The 17,237-nt window shown below is 41.5% G+C and overlaps 1 protein-coding gene across 1 annotated transcript; it reads right to left on the bottom strand.

The window, feature by feature from the left end:
- Positions 1–1,460: 1,460 nt before the first annotated feature.
- LOC137278385 (solute carrier family 15 member 4-like) lies at positions 1,461–15,517 on the bottom strand. The gene is made up of 12 exons (XM_067810679.1): positions 15,448–15,517; positions 12,385–12,612; positions 11,702–11,863; positions 10,788–10,886; positions 9,517–9,602; positions 8,730–8,869; positions 7,508–7,677; positions 6,339–6,544; positions 5,568–5,754; positions 4,756–4,956; positions 3,898–4,032; positions 1,461–3,202 (listed from the first exon to the last, which is right to left on the bottom strand). Exons 2-12 carry the CDS (start codon positions 12,500–12,502, stop codon positions 2,973–2,975), a joined length of 1,734 nt encoding a protein of 577 aa, XP_067666780.1. The 5' UTR covers positions 12,503–12,612; positions 15,448–15,517; the 3' UTR covers positions 1,461–2,972.
- Positions 15,518–17,237: the final 1,720 nt, after the last annotated feature.

Genomic DNA, 17,237 nt, shown 5'->3' with positions numbered 1-17,237 from the left:
TTTGGGCCGTTTAAAACAATATTCAAGTTATATTACGGTAGGCTAAAAATCAACAAGTGTGTGACAGCATGAGCTAGGCTCACAGCCGAGATTCAAAGACCAAGAAACCAAGTCACGGAACCTGACAGACACATAAGCCAAATTGTTCCAGGACCCAGACCCGTGAAGATTCGGGTCAGAATTGATCTTAAGCAACCCATGCTAACGGGATCGGGTGGCCAGACTCGCTGATTTGCTTGATACATGTCATTGGTTCCTAACTACACTTTTCAATGATCATGATGTTGATAACCGGATTGCCTGGTCCAGACTCGATTATATACTGACCGCCGCCATAGAGCTGGATTAGTGCTGTGTGCGGCGTTAAATAACATAGCACCCAGCTTAGGACCCATTCGTGTCTGGACTTACGCAGTGTGTAGTGCTTGCTCTCTGTTTGTGCTTGCGTGTGTGACAGTGACTATTTGTACTATTCCGGACCACTGCAATTTCCTTAATGCCCCAGTCCTACCGAGAAACATAATTGCGTCTTTCGACTCACTCACTTATTTATGTGACTATGGAACATGCAGACTTGCCCTCCGAGTAGAGACCCACAAAAGCAAATACACAACGTTCAGCATAGTATGGCTACCACTGTCTCTACAAATCTGCACAAATGCTTAGAGCTGCATGATATATTTTCCATGACAGCTCCCATGCTCAAAGTACCGATAAGCACTGGATAAGTAGTTTACTAGTTGTAATGCTCTCCTTCTTAACCGATATTCCGATTTCCATTAGATTATGAATGTGCAAGGTTTTAACCCAGATTTTTTGTTTTTTAAATATTTGTGTCAAAACGTTGGCAAGTACCCTCAGGTAACGCTGGTTTGCCAGGTACAGAGCCAACAGCCGGTAAAGTTTAACTGGAATCTTTGTTAAACGGTTTTGTTTTGTGTTCTTAATTTGTCATTATAATCCGGTTTCTCAATTGCGGATTACCAATTAAAATATCGGCCCCGGCAATCTATTTACTGTGATAACAATGCTTTTATAGTCCGGACGAAGCTTACTAAAATAACTGTCCGTTGAAAAAACATCTTTGGTCCTAATAGCGGCCCATACAGACCACATCCTGCTTGTTCACGCGATGTGCAACGATGTCGTTTTCTTACCCCAAGAAAATAATGTTTGACTAAAGTGCACCCTTTCTACAGTCTGCGTTGTTTTATCCTCAAAATTTGGCTTATCTACAGTAATACGGTATATGGTAACTCGTCGTGGCAGTGGATACGATAACGGATAAAAGTCAATAATCCGGAGAAACGTGTCGGTCCAGGTCTAGTTCCTCATAGATCGATTCTACTGTATATTGAAGCTCTATGCTTTTTACCTGAAACAATGGATTCAGGGATTCCGACTCAACACAACCTTTCTTTACAAATACATTCAATTAAACATGATACTGAAAGAAAGCAAACGCATCATTTCATTTATTCTGTAAATCAACATAAAAGACAGTTACATATCACAAAACTTGGCTGACGCGCCTGTACGTAGTTCACCTGTCTATATTTCAGCTGTATATTAGCCAACAGATCTACCTCACAGGCCCTTGTGCCTTTGCGACTTGTAAATATTTTTAGAAATGTATATAAAAATATAATGAGCCATTTTGTATTGTACCATGAAGTCGGGGTCATCTCATGAACATTATTTTTGAAATATTCATTCCTCGCAAACACCAGGGCCTGTGATCTATCCCTGACTATAGCAGTCTTGAACAATTATACACATTACCACAGCTGTGTCCAGCCGCGGGGACGGATTGTCATTTTCCTCTTGTATAGCTTCATGAAAGATGGTCACAAAACATCACTCATTCAAATATACATTCACTATGCATTCGTATTCATCAAACTAAATTGAATTGAGACTAAATGTAAACTGGTGAAATTGATCGACTCCCACCTTAATAGGCTTCGTAAAAATAACGTGAGTGTAGGGATGTCTGAAATACGAAATACCCCTTGATCACCAACAACACCGTCGTCAGGACTTGCTAACCTAAAATATGCTGAAATATTTTCAGTTACTAGGTTCTTGCGGTTCACCTGAACAACTTCTGCTTGACTAATGGTCTGAATTGCGTTAAATCAAACGATGTACAGTCAAACGCCCTTGTCTCCAACTACGTAAGTCTAGCTTTCGGATTTCTCGAGGTATGGTTAGTAAGTGTGGTCCCTGCGTGTTACATCTTTCAGTCCTCGGATAAGTCGAAGCATTTCCGTTTGTTCCTTCAACTTAGACACAAGGGTTTTGACTGTACATCCAAACTAGCCAAGTAGTCAACATGTAAGCTGGTCGACACATGCATCTGGTCAATGCATGTCAGTGGGCATGGGGTTGTCTAGTGGTCAAGGCGTTCGCTCTTCATGCCGAAGACCCGGATTCGAGTCCCCACATGGGTATGTTCTTTGATGCCCATTTCTGGAGATTGTGTTGGAATATTGCTAAAAGCAGACTGCGTAAAACCAGACCCACTCAGTCACTCACCAATGTCATTAGGCTCACGTAGCCTTAAATACATTAGGTTCAGATCAGCATCAACAAAGTCATGAACGTATATAGCTTAATACTGCTTTAGCCATATATACCTAGCTATATAGCAGACAGACCCCGAGTCATACTCGGACATGTATCCGTGAATGATTTCGTTTCTGATTTAAAATTTAATATAAACACATACGTCCGAGCTCATGCGTGTCACTGAAAAGGTAATAGTTGCATCTCTGTGTCTCCTCCCCAAATACGCTTACAGTCAGTGGAAAAGCTTTTCAGAGTAACAATGAATGTGTGATGTGTCGATGCTTGGTTTACAATTTGAGCTCCACTAACTTCATTCAAACACTCGAACATGATCCTTTGAAAGGCACCGGTACCAAAAAAGGAACAGGCAGTCATTGTTGCATTAACGAATGAAAAAAAAATCACAGTTTCGTTGACCCATACACAGATCTATCCCCAGACTTCAGAAGAGGCTTTTCTTCCTCTGTGTGTGTCGACGTGACTATTACTTCCTCTTCCAGCGTGGGCGTGACATACCTATACCGTCTTGCAACCGGAATAAAGAACATCAGATCCAACAGCATGAGACCACCCAGGAGGAAGAACAAGTACTCTGCGTGCCCATAGTTCAACTCATTTGGAAACCAGGGATCTGGAAGAGATTTTATCGTTCATAAGACCTGACCCTACCATCACATACAGGTAGAGATGGTCAATTGGGTGAGTATAGACTTACGCCGCTTTCAGCACTGTTCAAACTCTACTACGGCGTATGATACCAGATATGGGCCTCACCATCTGTACCCAATTGGGGAATCAAACCAGCGTCTCCGGCGTGACAAGCGAACGTCTAGCCAGTGTGCTACCCCATCAACATCATAGCAAGGATGGATTACAATTGCGTCTGCACAATTATTGCTCATGGATCCGTCAACACCGTCCCGCTTGTTTTCTGCCTCAGCTGTTATTCATGAGTCTGGGGTAGAATAGGCCTTAAGCAACCCATGCTTGCCATAAAAGGCGACTATACTTGTCGTAAGAGGCGACTAACGGGATCGGGTGGTCAGGCTCGCTGACTTGGTTAACACATGTCATCGGTTCCCAATTGCGCAGATCGATGATCATGTTGTTGATCACTGGATTGTCTGGTCCAGACTCGATTATTTACAGACTACCGCCATATAGCTGGAATACTGCTGAGTGCGGCGGAAAACTAAACTCACTCACTCACTCATGAGTCTGCTAACACTATCTGTGGAAGCTATGTTCACCGATTGATTGTTGTTTATCAGGCCCCTTATACTGTCAGTCATTTACTTTTAAAACCTATTCTTGCCAGCGTGTTACCATTAGCTGTTGCTGCGCTGACGATCGCGATGATGAGTGTGGCGACATAGTTCCCCAGTCCCATGACGGCATAGAACACCCCCGTCAGCAGCCCCTGCATGGACGGCGGTGCCTGGGTAAAGGCGAACTCCAGGCCTACGAACACATCACAGAGATACATGGATACAGAGAGGCAGTTACTAACACTTCATGGACGGTCTGGATGAAACAGCTCCAGACTTTCAAGTACATCACGATAGTACTGTCGGAAATATATCTCTACAAATGACACAGTTGATATGTGAAAGTCCAGCATAACTACAGGACCATTGGTAGGGAGACAGGATACATTAAAATGAAATTTATAAATAATATCCAGTCCTTTCGTTCTTCGTGTGATCATGCCACCTATACATTTTGAGACAGTTGTGCCCGATTTTACGGGTTAACATGCTTTTCTGGATATTCTCTTACAGATCCTACTGAAACGCCCAGTTAGGCCGAGTTTTTTTCGACATATCCTGTATGTAGCTTTGTAACGTCTAGGAATACAGAGTAACAGCCTCAAAACAGTTTTTTTCTTCTATATCAGGCAAAACTTGTGTTATGAAGTCAGCTTCTCATCTGAAGCAGGCTTAAATGTGACGAATATAACCTAGTATTTAGTATGAAACATGCAGTCATATATTTCTGTCTGTGAACACAACGTACCTATGTATAGACAAAACATAGAGCAAATACAAGAATCAGAACATCAATAGAAGAGTTCGCTTTGGAGGACTGGTTATACATTTACTGTACCTCTCTGACGAAAGAACCCCAGTGTATTCCTGTACGGGAGTTATAGAGTGACAGTGTCTATGCATGTATCACACTAACTTGGAATGCTTGTGAAGACTTCTGCTGACCCGACTAGAGCAAACTGTGGTATTTGGGTGAGAACTGATAGCTCTGAGGCGTTAAATTTTTCTCCTCCTAGTGTCTGAACGACTCCTCCAGTTGAGGCCAGGTTCTGCTTCCGGTAGATCTCTAATATGCCTGCAACAGCCACAGAACTCGCCGAGAACACCAGACCGAAACCTGGAACCAGACGGTTCAACAGCAGACTATTAGTACAGACAAAGTACGATACAGAATAAGGCAGGAAGGCAGTTGACAAGAGAGTGTGGTGCCTGGAATATACAGACAGAACGACAAACTGATACCTGACAACGACCAACACAGATTGATGTGTATAGGCGGACAATGAACAGACGCAGGGTGTGCATACAGAGAGATAATACACCACACATTGCAATACCTGTGCAAAGAACGAGTGGGTACCTTTAAACGGACGGACAATGAACAACACTGTCAAATAAGGCAGAGAACAATACCCGAACAATAGAGACATACTTAAAATCGTCTACAGTTCATACATGGATATATATGACATTATATAATGTGTGTATAGATACACCTGTGTACAGCCATATACAGTGGACCTATCCCTGCGTAAAGGCATACACACATTAGTCCCATACAGGTGTATATTTATGAAAACATACCAGAAGGGCAGATGTATATGGCACATTCCAGACAACCACACAAATTACTGTTTACGGAACACCTACGTACATATTCTGTCACCCGTGGGACATTAAATACCTTGAGCAACATCGCCGCAGATCCACACCCAAAGACAAACCTACCCATCTTCTGTAGATATGTGAGCGGGCGACCGCACCGAGTAAAGCACGGATACACCAGTCTGTCCATCAGGGGTATCAGCAACAGAATGATGATTGTGTTGAAGATGTTTAACATGGCTGCCGGTATCGCCCCTCCTCCGACCTTCACACTCATACGTTCACTTTGTAGGAAAAATGTGGACTGCATCTGTAATTACAAAACAACTCCGTCCTCATGTAGCATGAACTCGTCATCGTAAGATGTCACTCATCCTCGATATCTCCAGGGTATGCGTTCCGATAAGTCTCCACAATACCCTGGACGCATCTACGGCTCTGCCCGATAAATTTATTACCTCCCTTTGCTGGCTCCGCCTTCTCACAGTAGCCAATCAGCTATAACTGCCAATCAGCCAATCGTTATAACTGATCTTGCCAGTGTCAACAAAGGCAGCGGTCGCAACTGCAAAGGTTAGCTCGCAGTGCGTCCCAGATTTTAGGGAAATCATACAAACAAATTGACAGGTCCGAAACTTTAAAACAATATATGCAAGAACGCCTTCTACCACTTCCAGAGAACCTCTGCATGGTTTCTGTTGCCAAGTATAATCGGTTAGATAATTCAAAAAACGAAAGTGAGTTGTGATTGGTTCGCTCAACTTCCCAGCGTAGACACCTGACTGGATCAAAAGACAGTCAAGGGAGGTAATACATTTATCGGGCAGAGCCGTAGATGCGTCCAGGGTATAGTGGAGACTTATCGGAATGAGTTTTTGTTTTTGTTGCATTTACCTGTGCGTATATTGCAGCATACCCAATTAGCAAAGCAAATATAGGAAGAATCCTCAGCACCGCTACCACCCCATCAACTGTTTGGTCATCAAATCTGCCGCCATATTTGGTACGAGCAGAAGACAAAGATGGCCGCCCTTCCTCTTCCGGTGAGTGACAGGAGCAACCCTGACAGCAGACACTGACAGATGTGGACAGAACGCTCTCTGGAACAGCGAAGTAGGGATACAAATTAAAGTGTCAACATGATACCTATAGATTGCATTGCTGTGATTGTAGCCACCTTTAGCAGTATGACGAACACAGTTTTCAATGTAGACGTGAGATAACTCTGCAAGTATACATTTCTTTTACACCTGACACTATTAGAAACAATATATTCCAGACGGATTTAGTATAGGCCTTCAGGTATACGTCCCATGATGTGACAGCATCCCAACCAACGTCAAAGTACAATCCCAATTACGTCGGTAATTCCACTTGTGTATTGTATGACGTCAACAATCCACAAGTGCGCGTGCAGTAACATTTGCAGTGGTGCACATATAGAGGATACTAAACGACCTCCCGTGTAATACCATTTTTATTAAACGAGTTAATGATTTGGTATCAAACGAGCGAAAGCGATACTAAATATCCTATTTCACAGAAGCGAGTTTAGTATTCTGTTTATTACTTGCCAACATAAATTGACAGAAACTGCGGCGAAATTGCCCACAAACTGATGACTCTCAACTTTCAAGTCAAGCAAGGCCTAGTAACACTGCGACAGCTACATTAGCATTGTAACGTTACAACTGTGAACCATTTTGACGTCATGCTTCAAGTGGTATTACACTAGTGTAATACCGCCATAAACAAATAGATCTATTACGCTGCAGTATCTTCAACGGGCGAGTAAATGAACGGTTACTATCAACTGGATTATTTCTGCGTCTTTTTTGTTTTTAAACTTCGCACTCAGCAACAGTCCAACTTTAGGGCGCCGATCTGAAAGTAATGGAGTCTGCACCTGGGTACATCGATGCTCATAGGTGTCCATTGCGTTGTCAGGGCCAGACTGGATTATTATAAACCATCGGCATATTACTGGACTATTTTTTAGTGCGACGTTAAACAGCAAACGAAACCAACCAACCAACCAATAGATCATAAAGGTAGAATCATACCTCCAGGTGAGATGTGAACATACTGCCCTCTTCCTGCCATGAATATAACCACGGCAAGAGCCATACTGATCAGCGGGATGAGGTAGCCCCAAGCAAAACTGACGTTCTGTTGCACGTACGCCACAGCTGTGTAGGCAATCAGACCTCCCAGATTTACAAACCAGTAAAACCTGAAACAGTCATTCTTGTCTGTCCAGCAAAACAGAATTGCCCACATCAACAGTCTAGTAAAGACCTCGGTGTATAGTCGTATGTAAAAAATTACAAATCACCCTGACATAGCGATGTATGTGTTAAGTGTTATTTCTGATTCAATACACTGTGAAATCAAGGTTGTCTTCCTGTCGTAAGAGGCGACAAACTGGCGCTTGCTGACTTGGCTGACACATGTCATCGGTTCCCAATTGCGCAGATCGATCCTCATGCTGTTGATCACTGGACTGATCACTGATCCAGACTCGATTATTTACAGACAATCGCCATATAGGCTGAATATTGCTGACAGCGGCGTAAAACTAAACTCACTCAAATTTGTCTTCCCCTTACAGTCCTAGCTCTACGACTGTCGTAATTCCAGGACTTCGATCGCTTTACGTGATGATCACTCGCATAACAACAATGGCGTTCAGGCAGATAACGGTCCATGGAAAGTACAATGAGTTTTACATCGCATCGGCAATATTACAGCTATATAGAGATGAAAACAAGGTAACCAATCTAAAATATCCACCGACAAAGGACAGTAAAACTAACTAGATTATCACAGATATATTGACGTTAAGACTGGTCATGAAATCTAGAATATTTTAACTAGAGAGGACGATAAAAACAGTTGGAAAGTACGAACATTATTTAAAACCTTAATGATTTCAGGAAGAAAAACGTAATTCTTTTTTATATAAATACTAACAACATTGTTGTTAATGATGGCCGTGAAGTCACAAACAGGTCAGCAGCATGTCTATTGCTTAAATGAGTGAGTTTTCAAGTGACATGTAATTCAACTCAATTAACACATTTCAAACACGTTTTAGTGTTGCTAATATATCCTGATACTTTAAATTTTGCATACATTAGTCGAGCTGGGATCCCTCGTCCACATGGGCCCTGATGACCAATTTATATTCAGGAACAGTTGCTCCAAGCCTTTAAACAGAATTTAGTGATGTGTATGTGATCCGGGTCACGTTTGTCTCAGGACGAGGAAGCATGTTGCACATACCAGTTAAAGAACGTCTGCACTGCAAGCGGACCCTGGTCCTTGACCTGCTGAGCACCGAATGGACCTACATTGGCCTTGATTCCACCCGTCCCCATGGCAACTAGGACAAGGCCGAGCAAGAAATAAGCTTGTTTGGCTTCCTGAAACATGAAGAATGGTATATGTTTGTGAAAAATGGACAAAAGGCCGACACAGTTGTCATATTATGATATATTTTCTGTCGGTTTTACACCGCTTGGCAATATTTTAGCAATATTTGAGTAATATCACAAAGGGGGCGTCAGAAATGGATTTTACCAAATTGTGCCCATGAGGGGAGTTGAACTCAGAACTTCGGAGTGATGAGCGGACGCTTTCACCACCAAGCTACCACGTCCCAAAAGACATCATCTATTCTCAGTAGATCATAAATTTTGAATCCGAGAGTGAGTTGGGTTTAAGTCCTTTAATGATGAATCGCAGATACAGTTAGATGGAACTGATATATAGCTCTTAGAGTTTTGTGACACCAGCATGCACGATGAAGAATCCAGAACCATTTTTTAGGCGAACTGGGATTTGAATCCACAATCATACACTAAGTTGCCGGCATCTACGGGAGGGGATATACACAGTCAACAGCACTACCTGGGTCACCGTGACCGCCTTTCGATTTGAGTATGGGTGTCAACTCTGCATATGTTCAAATTCCAGCCATATACATACAGCTAGTCTTGTTTGTAGCAAGTAATGTCAAACCATGAGATCTAGAATTGTGGAATTGTTTCCAAGATTGCATTAGACACACCAGACTCAGGTCATAGGCAAGACCTGCACTGTCTTGACCAAACCACGCCGTGTAGTCAGCACAGCACGCCGCCAACAGGAATAACCCTGGAGAACAACAACAGGAGACTGTTGACAATTCAATTCAATTCAGTTCATTTTATTACTCAAAATACCACCAACGGTGGTACATGAGATTACAATTTTACCACGGTCAAATACATATATACTTGTCAAGGTGGAAGATGCAATCGAAAAAGAACCAAGAGTTTATGTATCTTTGTAGACTTAAATATTACATTCATGTACATAGCAAGGTTTTTTAAGATTGCGCGTTTGTTTGGACGTGAGCAATTTGATGACTTTCCACAAGGTAATTGAATTTAGGTAAGTAGGTAAATATGTTTGTCTATACAATAATAACGGATAACGGAGTTCACCCCCTACTGCATGGAAGTTACATAAAGTACACAGGCGATATTCTCTGAGAACATTTGCCCAAAGGCCAACTTCTACCGAGAGGTGGTGATACGGTAGAAAGAAGATTTGGATTTCTGCATCATGGAGGTGTACCATTTCTATAACAAATGTTCTTTGAGGATTTGTCCGATCTTATCAGAGAAACTTAGCTGTGCAGAGAAATGGGTTATAAAATATTTCCTTTAAACCACAGTCATTTAGTGTCTTCCTTACAAATTCAATCCACGGAAATACATTTATTTCAGAACTAACATGCAGCATGATAGAATATATTTTACATGATAATTTGGCTTTGGGATGTCTGTTACCATTTTGTGTGAGAAACGTATAAGCCCTTTGTTTAATTTGATATACATCGGGTATCGACCAAATCTACTTATGTTATATAATCTGGCTTTGCATTTCTAAGACCTGCAGGTCTTAGGCAAACTGACAGTGGGTGATACAACAGCGAAAAGGAACGCATCAAAGATATGGTCAACATAAACCTTTTCTCGAAGAAAGAACATAGCACATTAATTAATTTAAATGAGAAAAGAATGCTCGCTATAATGATATACTTACAATAGTTTGTCTTCTCATAATAAGTAATTGTATTGAAGACACTTCATTTACATGTTTGTATTGTGATGTTTTTGAATAATTGTCATATTCATGTGTGAAGGTCTGATGGATACAATTGTTTCCGATAACATCCCAGGCACCCTACCTCAAACTATGACATGCACTCGCACAAACAAATTTACACAAACACACAAACATACCATTTGAATCTCATTTGCTAAAAGCAATAATTTTATTCATTGTTCCTACCAACAATGTAGATCAGGCAGGATCCGAGGATTGTGTTGAAGCGACCAGCGACGGAGTCGGCCACGTAGCCGCCAATGACCGGGAACAGGTAGGACGTACCTGAAGACGTCAGAGAGCAGCTGCTATCAGATAATAGTCCGCTTTAACTCTTCACGAGGGATTCAAACAAAGAGGGTTACTGCTTACATTACCATGAATGTAGCGTAGGGGTAGCCTAATGGTTAATGCATCGCTCGTCCCGCCGTAGACCCGGTTCAATTCCCCACATGCGTACAATGTGTGAAGTCTATTTCTGGTGTCAACCGCAGTCATACTGCTTAAAGAATATTGCTAAAGGCGATGTAAAACCATGCTCACTCACTATTGCCATAAATACAATGAAACCATTGCATCCTTATGCAATATTACTGGCAACATGACTCGGCTATGTAGTATAGTCTCATGCGTGTCTGTGCTCACAAAGAAGAAGAAGAAGGAGAAGTCTTCTCAACGACATTACTCACTAACGACATCTAATCGTGTTTCATAGATGTTATTACGTCGGTTGGAAAGCCTCATGGATAAACCGTTCGCTCACCACAATGTGTGAAGCCACTGCTGGGGTTCCCCGCCATAGTATTGGCGGGGTGTTGCTAAAACCATGCTCACACGTGGAAGTGTATAAGTGAGTGAGTGAGTGAGTGAGTGAATGAGTGAATGAGGAATTCAGCGAGTGAGTTTTACACCGCTTACTTAACTTAACAATATTTCAGCAATATCGATGGACATCATAAATGTGCTCCTCAGATTGTACCCATATTGGAATCGAAACTCGGTCGCGGCGTGACGAGGGAAGGTTTTGACCACTAGGCTACCCTATCGCTCATTCAGTTATATGATTTGTACTGAAGGGCAATAAAAATATATATACATGCCTGTGAACACAAGCTGAACACTTGTGGCATCTTGACTGGTGAACTTGAGAACACTTGTACAGAACAGTACCAGGTTCCCGCTGACACCGTAGAACGTCAGCCTCTCGCACATCTCGGTTACCAGGATACATGCCACCACGACAAAAGTCTTCACAGTCATACCTGGGGGTGAGGAAACTACATGTAGTCGACCGAGGTTTAATGTGCGTTGAAACGTGATGTAGTGGGTCGTCCGTATTCATTCTATACACGTTTTACTTCCGTACACGTCTCCAATGTCAAGGAGAAATGTGTTACATTGCCACGAAGGAGATATCTGGTAGGAATGCATAGCATTCTTATGGTGGAGGAATCTTCTGGAAATGTGTTCTACTGCTAAAAGGGAGAAGGAGTAAAAATTAAAGGTGTTTTCCATCATCTGAATCATTTCCATACATGCATTAATATTACATCGATTGAAGACGTCGCAAACAGATTAACAGGAAGTTGTCATAATGTTACCTATAGAAAAGCGTCATGCATTCATGCGGCGAAGACTGGCATAGATAACTAAATTATGGTACCGCTTAATCACGATATATATATCATGATTATTATTATACCTTACATAATTTTATCATAATAAATGCAAATAGTAGATTATAGTGGGGCTTTTTTTATCGTTCATCTTCATCCAACCTTACCTGAAGGGTGCCGCGAGCTGTCCACATCCTCCATCGAAGACACGCTGTAGTCGGGTGACATTGCCCCAGAAGGCTTATCATAAAGTAACCCTCTTTGTTCTTGTCGTCGAGAGGTCATTGCTTTCCCTTTTGGACCTTGTCCACCACTCTCTCCAATACGAAACCTTTATTGGAGATAGCCATGCAGCCATACACTTAGTCACACTTGGGAACGATGGAACCTTTAATCTGGAAGGAGTCGAACGGTATTTTATTTGTCAGACTTGTCACAGCCGTATTCTTTACAAGCTGTAAGCAAATAGAGTTTGACTTTAGATATACCCAGGATGATCTTTTCAAGCTTCGCCCTCTTATAAGAAAAAAAGTATTTGAAATACTTGAACACGCACAAGAATAAAACCTATACCTACCGGATATCTTTGTCATAAAAACCCATTCCTACCCTCTCTCTCTCTCTCTCTCTCTCTCTCTCTCTCTCTCTCACACACACACACACACACACACGCAAAACAACACATTCCTACCAGATATCTGTCATAAAACATCAGATATCTTTCATGAACAACACATTCATACCAAATCTCTCTCTAATAAAACATCTCATCCCTACCACATCTCCCCCTCTCTCACACACACATTCCTGATAGATCTCTCTCATAAAACAACACATTCCTACCAGACCTCTCTCTCTCATAAAATAATACATTCCAGATATCCCTGATATTAAACAACGCATGCCTACAGATCTCTTTCTCACACATTACTGCCAGATCACTCTCATGAAAAACTCATCCCTACCAGATATCTCTGTCATAAAACAACACATTCCTACCACATCTCTCTCTCTCTCTCTCTCTCTCTCTCTCTCTCTCTCGAACACAACACAATTGTCATCAAAAATAATTTCAGGAACGAACATAAATTTACTTTCAAAAGATCTTAATTTAAATATATATTAGACACATGAAGTATTCGACCATCAGAAGTCAGGAATAGTCCGTGAACGTTTATTGAAGCATTCTTATTGCTCATGTGGTCAACGTATGGGTAGTTGCACATTAATCTCGTACGTCACACGAGTAGCTTATCGCGTTCACCTGTGTCGTAACGACCTGACCTGAGATTCTAACGATTTGATTGGATAACCGATTACCTCTCAGTCGGGTCACGTTCGCACGTAACTACTTCTTCATTGATAACAAACACGTGAATTAATTCTACAACGTATATATGCATTTACGGCAATTTAACATTGCGAACGTTGCCTTGTCGCTGTATAATTGTGAATGGAACTGAGACATTATATCTGTTGAAACACATAAACGCAATGGTCACACCAGTGATGTTTGCCGAGTGGAGCAACTGCAAATCAAGTTACGATGTAGGAGACTGTACTGTAGGAGACTGTACGAGGCGATGACAACTGACATTCATTGTGACGTCGGTTACCTAGGTAGTGGGGTCACTACAGTGTGAAGTCACGCAAATGTGTGCTGAAGTACAAAACTCATCCGCAGCCTCCTTATGAAACCAGTTTCGGTGTGAAACCATTAAAAAGCAAAAAGATGCAATGAGAAACAGGTGTAGCACAAGTGTCGTTCTTATTTGACATAAAGGTGAAAATTCATTCCACCTTTTACTAAGACGATGGTTTCGGGATGTCAGAATTCTTAGATATTGATAAAATACGAATGAATAAAACATCACACACCAGTTTATTCGGTGATCCTAGTCTGAACAACTGACTGAATGCAAAGTACACATTCTTGTCTTTACTCAACTGTGTAATATTTACACATGTGTAATATTTACGAGATGTACAGCTTATTGAATTTATAGCAGATACCCATATCCTGTTTCCACGATGTCACCCGTCAAATGTAAATTGTTCATTCCCGTTATTCAATATTATGTTAAGTAGACATAGTGAGGGTGTAAGTAAGTTCAGTTTTACACTGAGCAATATTCCAGATACTTTTCATTGATAACAAACACGTGAATTCATTCTACAACGTATATATGCACGGGCCATACAATCTAGTGATTGCAGGTTGCATCGGGCAGTGATTGCATCGGGTTGACAACAAATGACGCCCGTCAATAAGATATTCTAAAATCAGTGCGTTCTCATTTCTATCAGGGTGCCGTTGTACAAAGTGATCTCAGCACTAAGGTGACCGTAACACCCATACCTTAACAGAGACTTTAGTCAGTCTTAACGATAAGGTAGTTTTGTATAAGGGCACCCAGATCTCTATCGCATAAGAATACAACACATTAATGTAAGCTAGTATTTTCACAAGTCACATTAGTTGCATTGTCACGATGTGTGCGTGCGTGCGTGCCTGCGTGTGTGTGTGTGTGTGTGACGAATGTGTCACATGAAAAGGATCTGAACACACGAAGGTTCACAGGATATTACTACACCAATCTGCCGGCCGAGACAATCCCTGTCTAGTATTTTACCTCATACGTGTACCCATGGATCACCCCGTTATACGGTCACAGATTCTTTATTATAAATAATATTGTAATGTCACAATCAGTACATACTTAGATATGGGACGAAAAGACCCCTAGAAGATATATTCTGCTCGAAAGCAGTACCGACTACCTGGTCACATTGTCCTCACGTCGTGGTCAGCGAGCATTCCGTACAGAGTTAGAAATCGGGTCAATAGGTCCCCGATTTAGGAGGCCCCCGATATATGAGGACTCTCTCTCTCTGTCTCTCTCTGTCTCTCTCTCTCTCTCTCTCTCACACACACACACACACACAGAGGGATATTGCCAACGACAGTATTCCCGTGTGGTCTCGACAGTTACGAATATCGAACCTTCTCGGTCCTGTACGCTTTATGTGGTTTGGGAGAGACCTGAACTTGTGAAATTGTCAACACTGTCACAAACTGCAAGTCACGTTGACATCCCGAGAGATGAGAGTGTAGACAGGCGGAGGGTATAAAGCATGATGTACATTGTCAACTTCATATAGCAAGCAGAACGTTCATGCGAAGATATACTGACTCATGTCAGTATTACTGTTATACACGAGAAACTTACCTAACACTTGCGTCGAACAAGCCGTGCCCCACTTTTACGGTTCAGGAACTAGTTCACTGAATATGTAAATAAATCAGAGTTATCCGCCCTTCCCAACATACAAAAGACATTTTGCCTTCGACTGATGGCCCGTAAACATATCTTACACAAGCAAACGGGTAATTACTATTAAATATTTGGATGTTTGTTTTCCCCTGCAAACAGCAATGTTATAGCTGTCTGAAAATAATCGAACCCCCATCCGGCAATCCACTGATTGACTAGACGGTGGGATAGCCTAGCGGTTAAAGTGTTCTCGAGTCACGGTGAAAACAGGGTTTGACTGCCTCATAGGTAAAGCCTGTGAAGTCCATTTATTGGTGCTCGCCGGCGTGATATTGCGGGAATATTGCTAATGCGGTGTAGAACCTTGCTCACTTACTGCAGTAACTGAAATTATAAGCATTGATTCACGTAATCAAAATGCGACAACGCCCTATGAACCAAGTCACCGTGACCGGTACCTGCACCTTGATGAGGACCTTTAATCTTATCCTTGGGTACGGTTCTGATACACAGTTCATGTCTACCATATTGAGTAATTATTTTTCTCTCACAGAGAAAACAAACCATTGTGTATAGCGTTTACTAACATTGGTTACGTAATTACATACTTTTTCAAATATAGCATGATACCCATATATCGATTTCTGTGGTCAAAAGCAGAATTGTAGATAAAATACGTCACTTTGAAACAGCAATAAGACATGGTATTGGCTGAAAGGGTTATCATTCCCTGCTCTGAATGTAGCACCTTCTAATGACAAGTAAAAGTTTGATGTCACAGAAAGTTGTAAACAAGCGAATCCTGGTAAGATGTATGAGCAACTATGAATTTATTTCACGAAGTGATTAAATAGCGGTTTGTGGAATCACCATATGAGTAATAGTATTTCCCCACATGTGACAGATATGTTCTTTAGGCCATTTGACTGCATAACAAACACACACACACACACACACACACACACACACACACACACACACACACACACACACACACACATGTCTATGTACAGAATGAATGTTGGCGTATGGCACACACATACAAAGGCAAGGGAATTGTTCATATATATTTAAATCAACTGAGTACATGTGGTATAAGGGGGATAAGGGGAAAACATTTCTGTCACCTAGAGTTTTTAAAATTTACCCTGTTTATCAATGAAGTCCTGAAATCTTTACTAAGGCATGTGAAAGTGTTATATAACTGAACTTCTCTTCAAATGGTATAATCCCAAGGCGCATTTATGCATATGTCGGGTGATACGTACTCCAGAGTTAGTAGTCGATACCCACCTTACTAACCCCACTAAAAACTGTCAATGCGTGGACATGCGATAGAATGACTCAGCAAAGTGGCGAGATAGTGAAGTTAAAGAGATAGGAATACTGAAGCATGGCGACTACCATAGTAAATCTCATGGCATACAACTTTTGAAAGATAACATTGTCCACTCTTCATTTCGATGCGTAGTCTGTTGAATATGATCTATAATAGATATATATGATATATAAAAGAAGCAGTCATGTCTTTGGAGTCGGAGCAACATTGCATGCAAATATGGATTTCTCTCTGAGGAGCATGATATTGTTATGGTAGTGATGCAGAGGTATACGTATATTGAACATTACAGGATGCAGAAGTCATGGCTATATACGAGAAGAGAGAACTGCAACATATCTGTCCCCATGTTATCAGGTATCTCAACACATTGTCACATTTTGAAATAAAGGCATGCATTTTTTTG

This window comes from Haliotis asinina, chromosome 3, assembly GCF_037392515.1.
Source record: "Haliotis asinina isolate JCU_RB_2024 chromosome 3, JCU_Hal_asi_v2, whole genome shotgun sequence".
NCBI classification, from domain to species: Eukaryota; Metazoa; Mollusca; class Gastropoda; order Lepetellida; family Haliotidae; genus Haliotis; species Haliotis asinina.
This window is presented reverse-complemented; position numbering and strand designations above follow the sequence as displayed.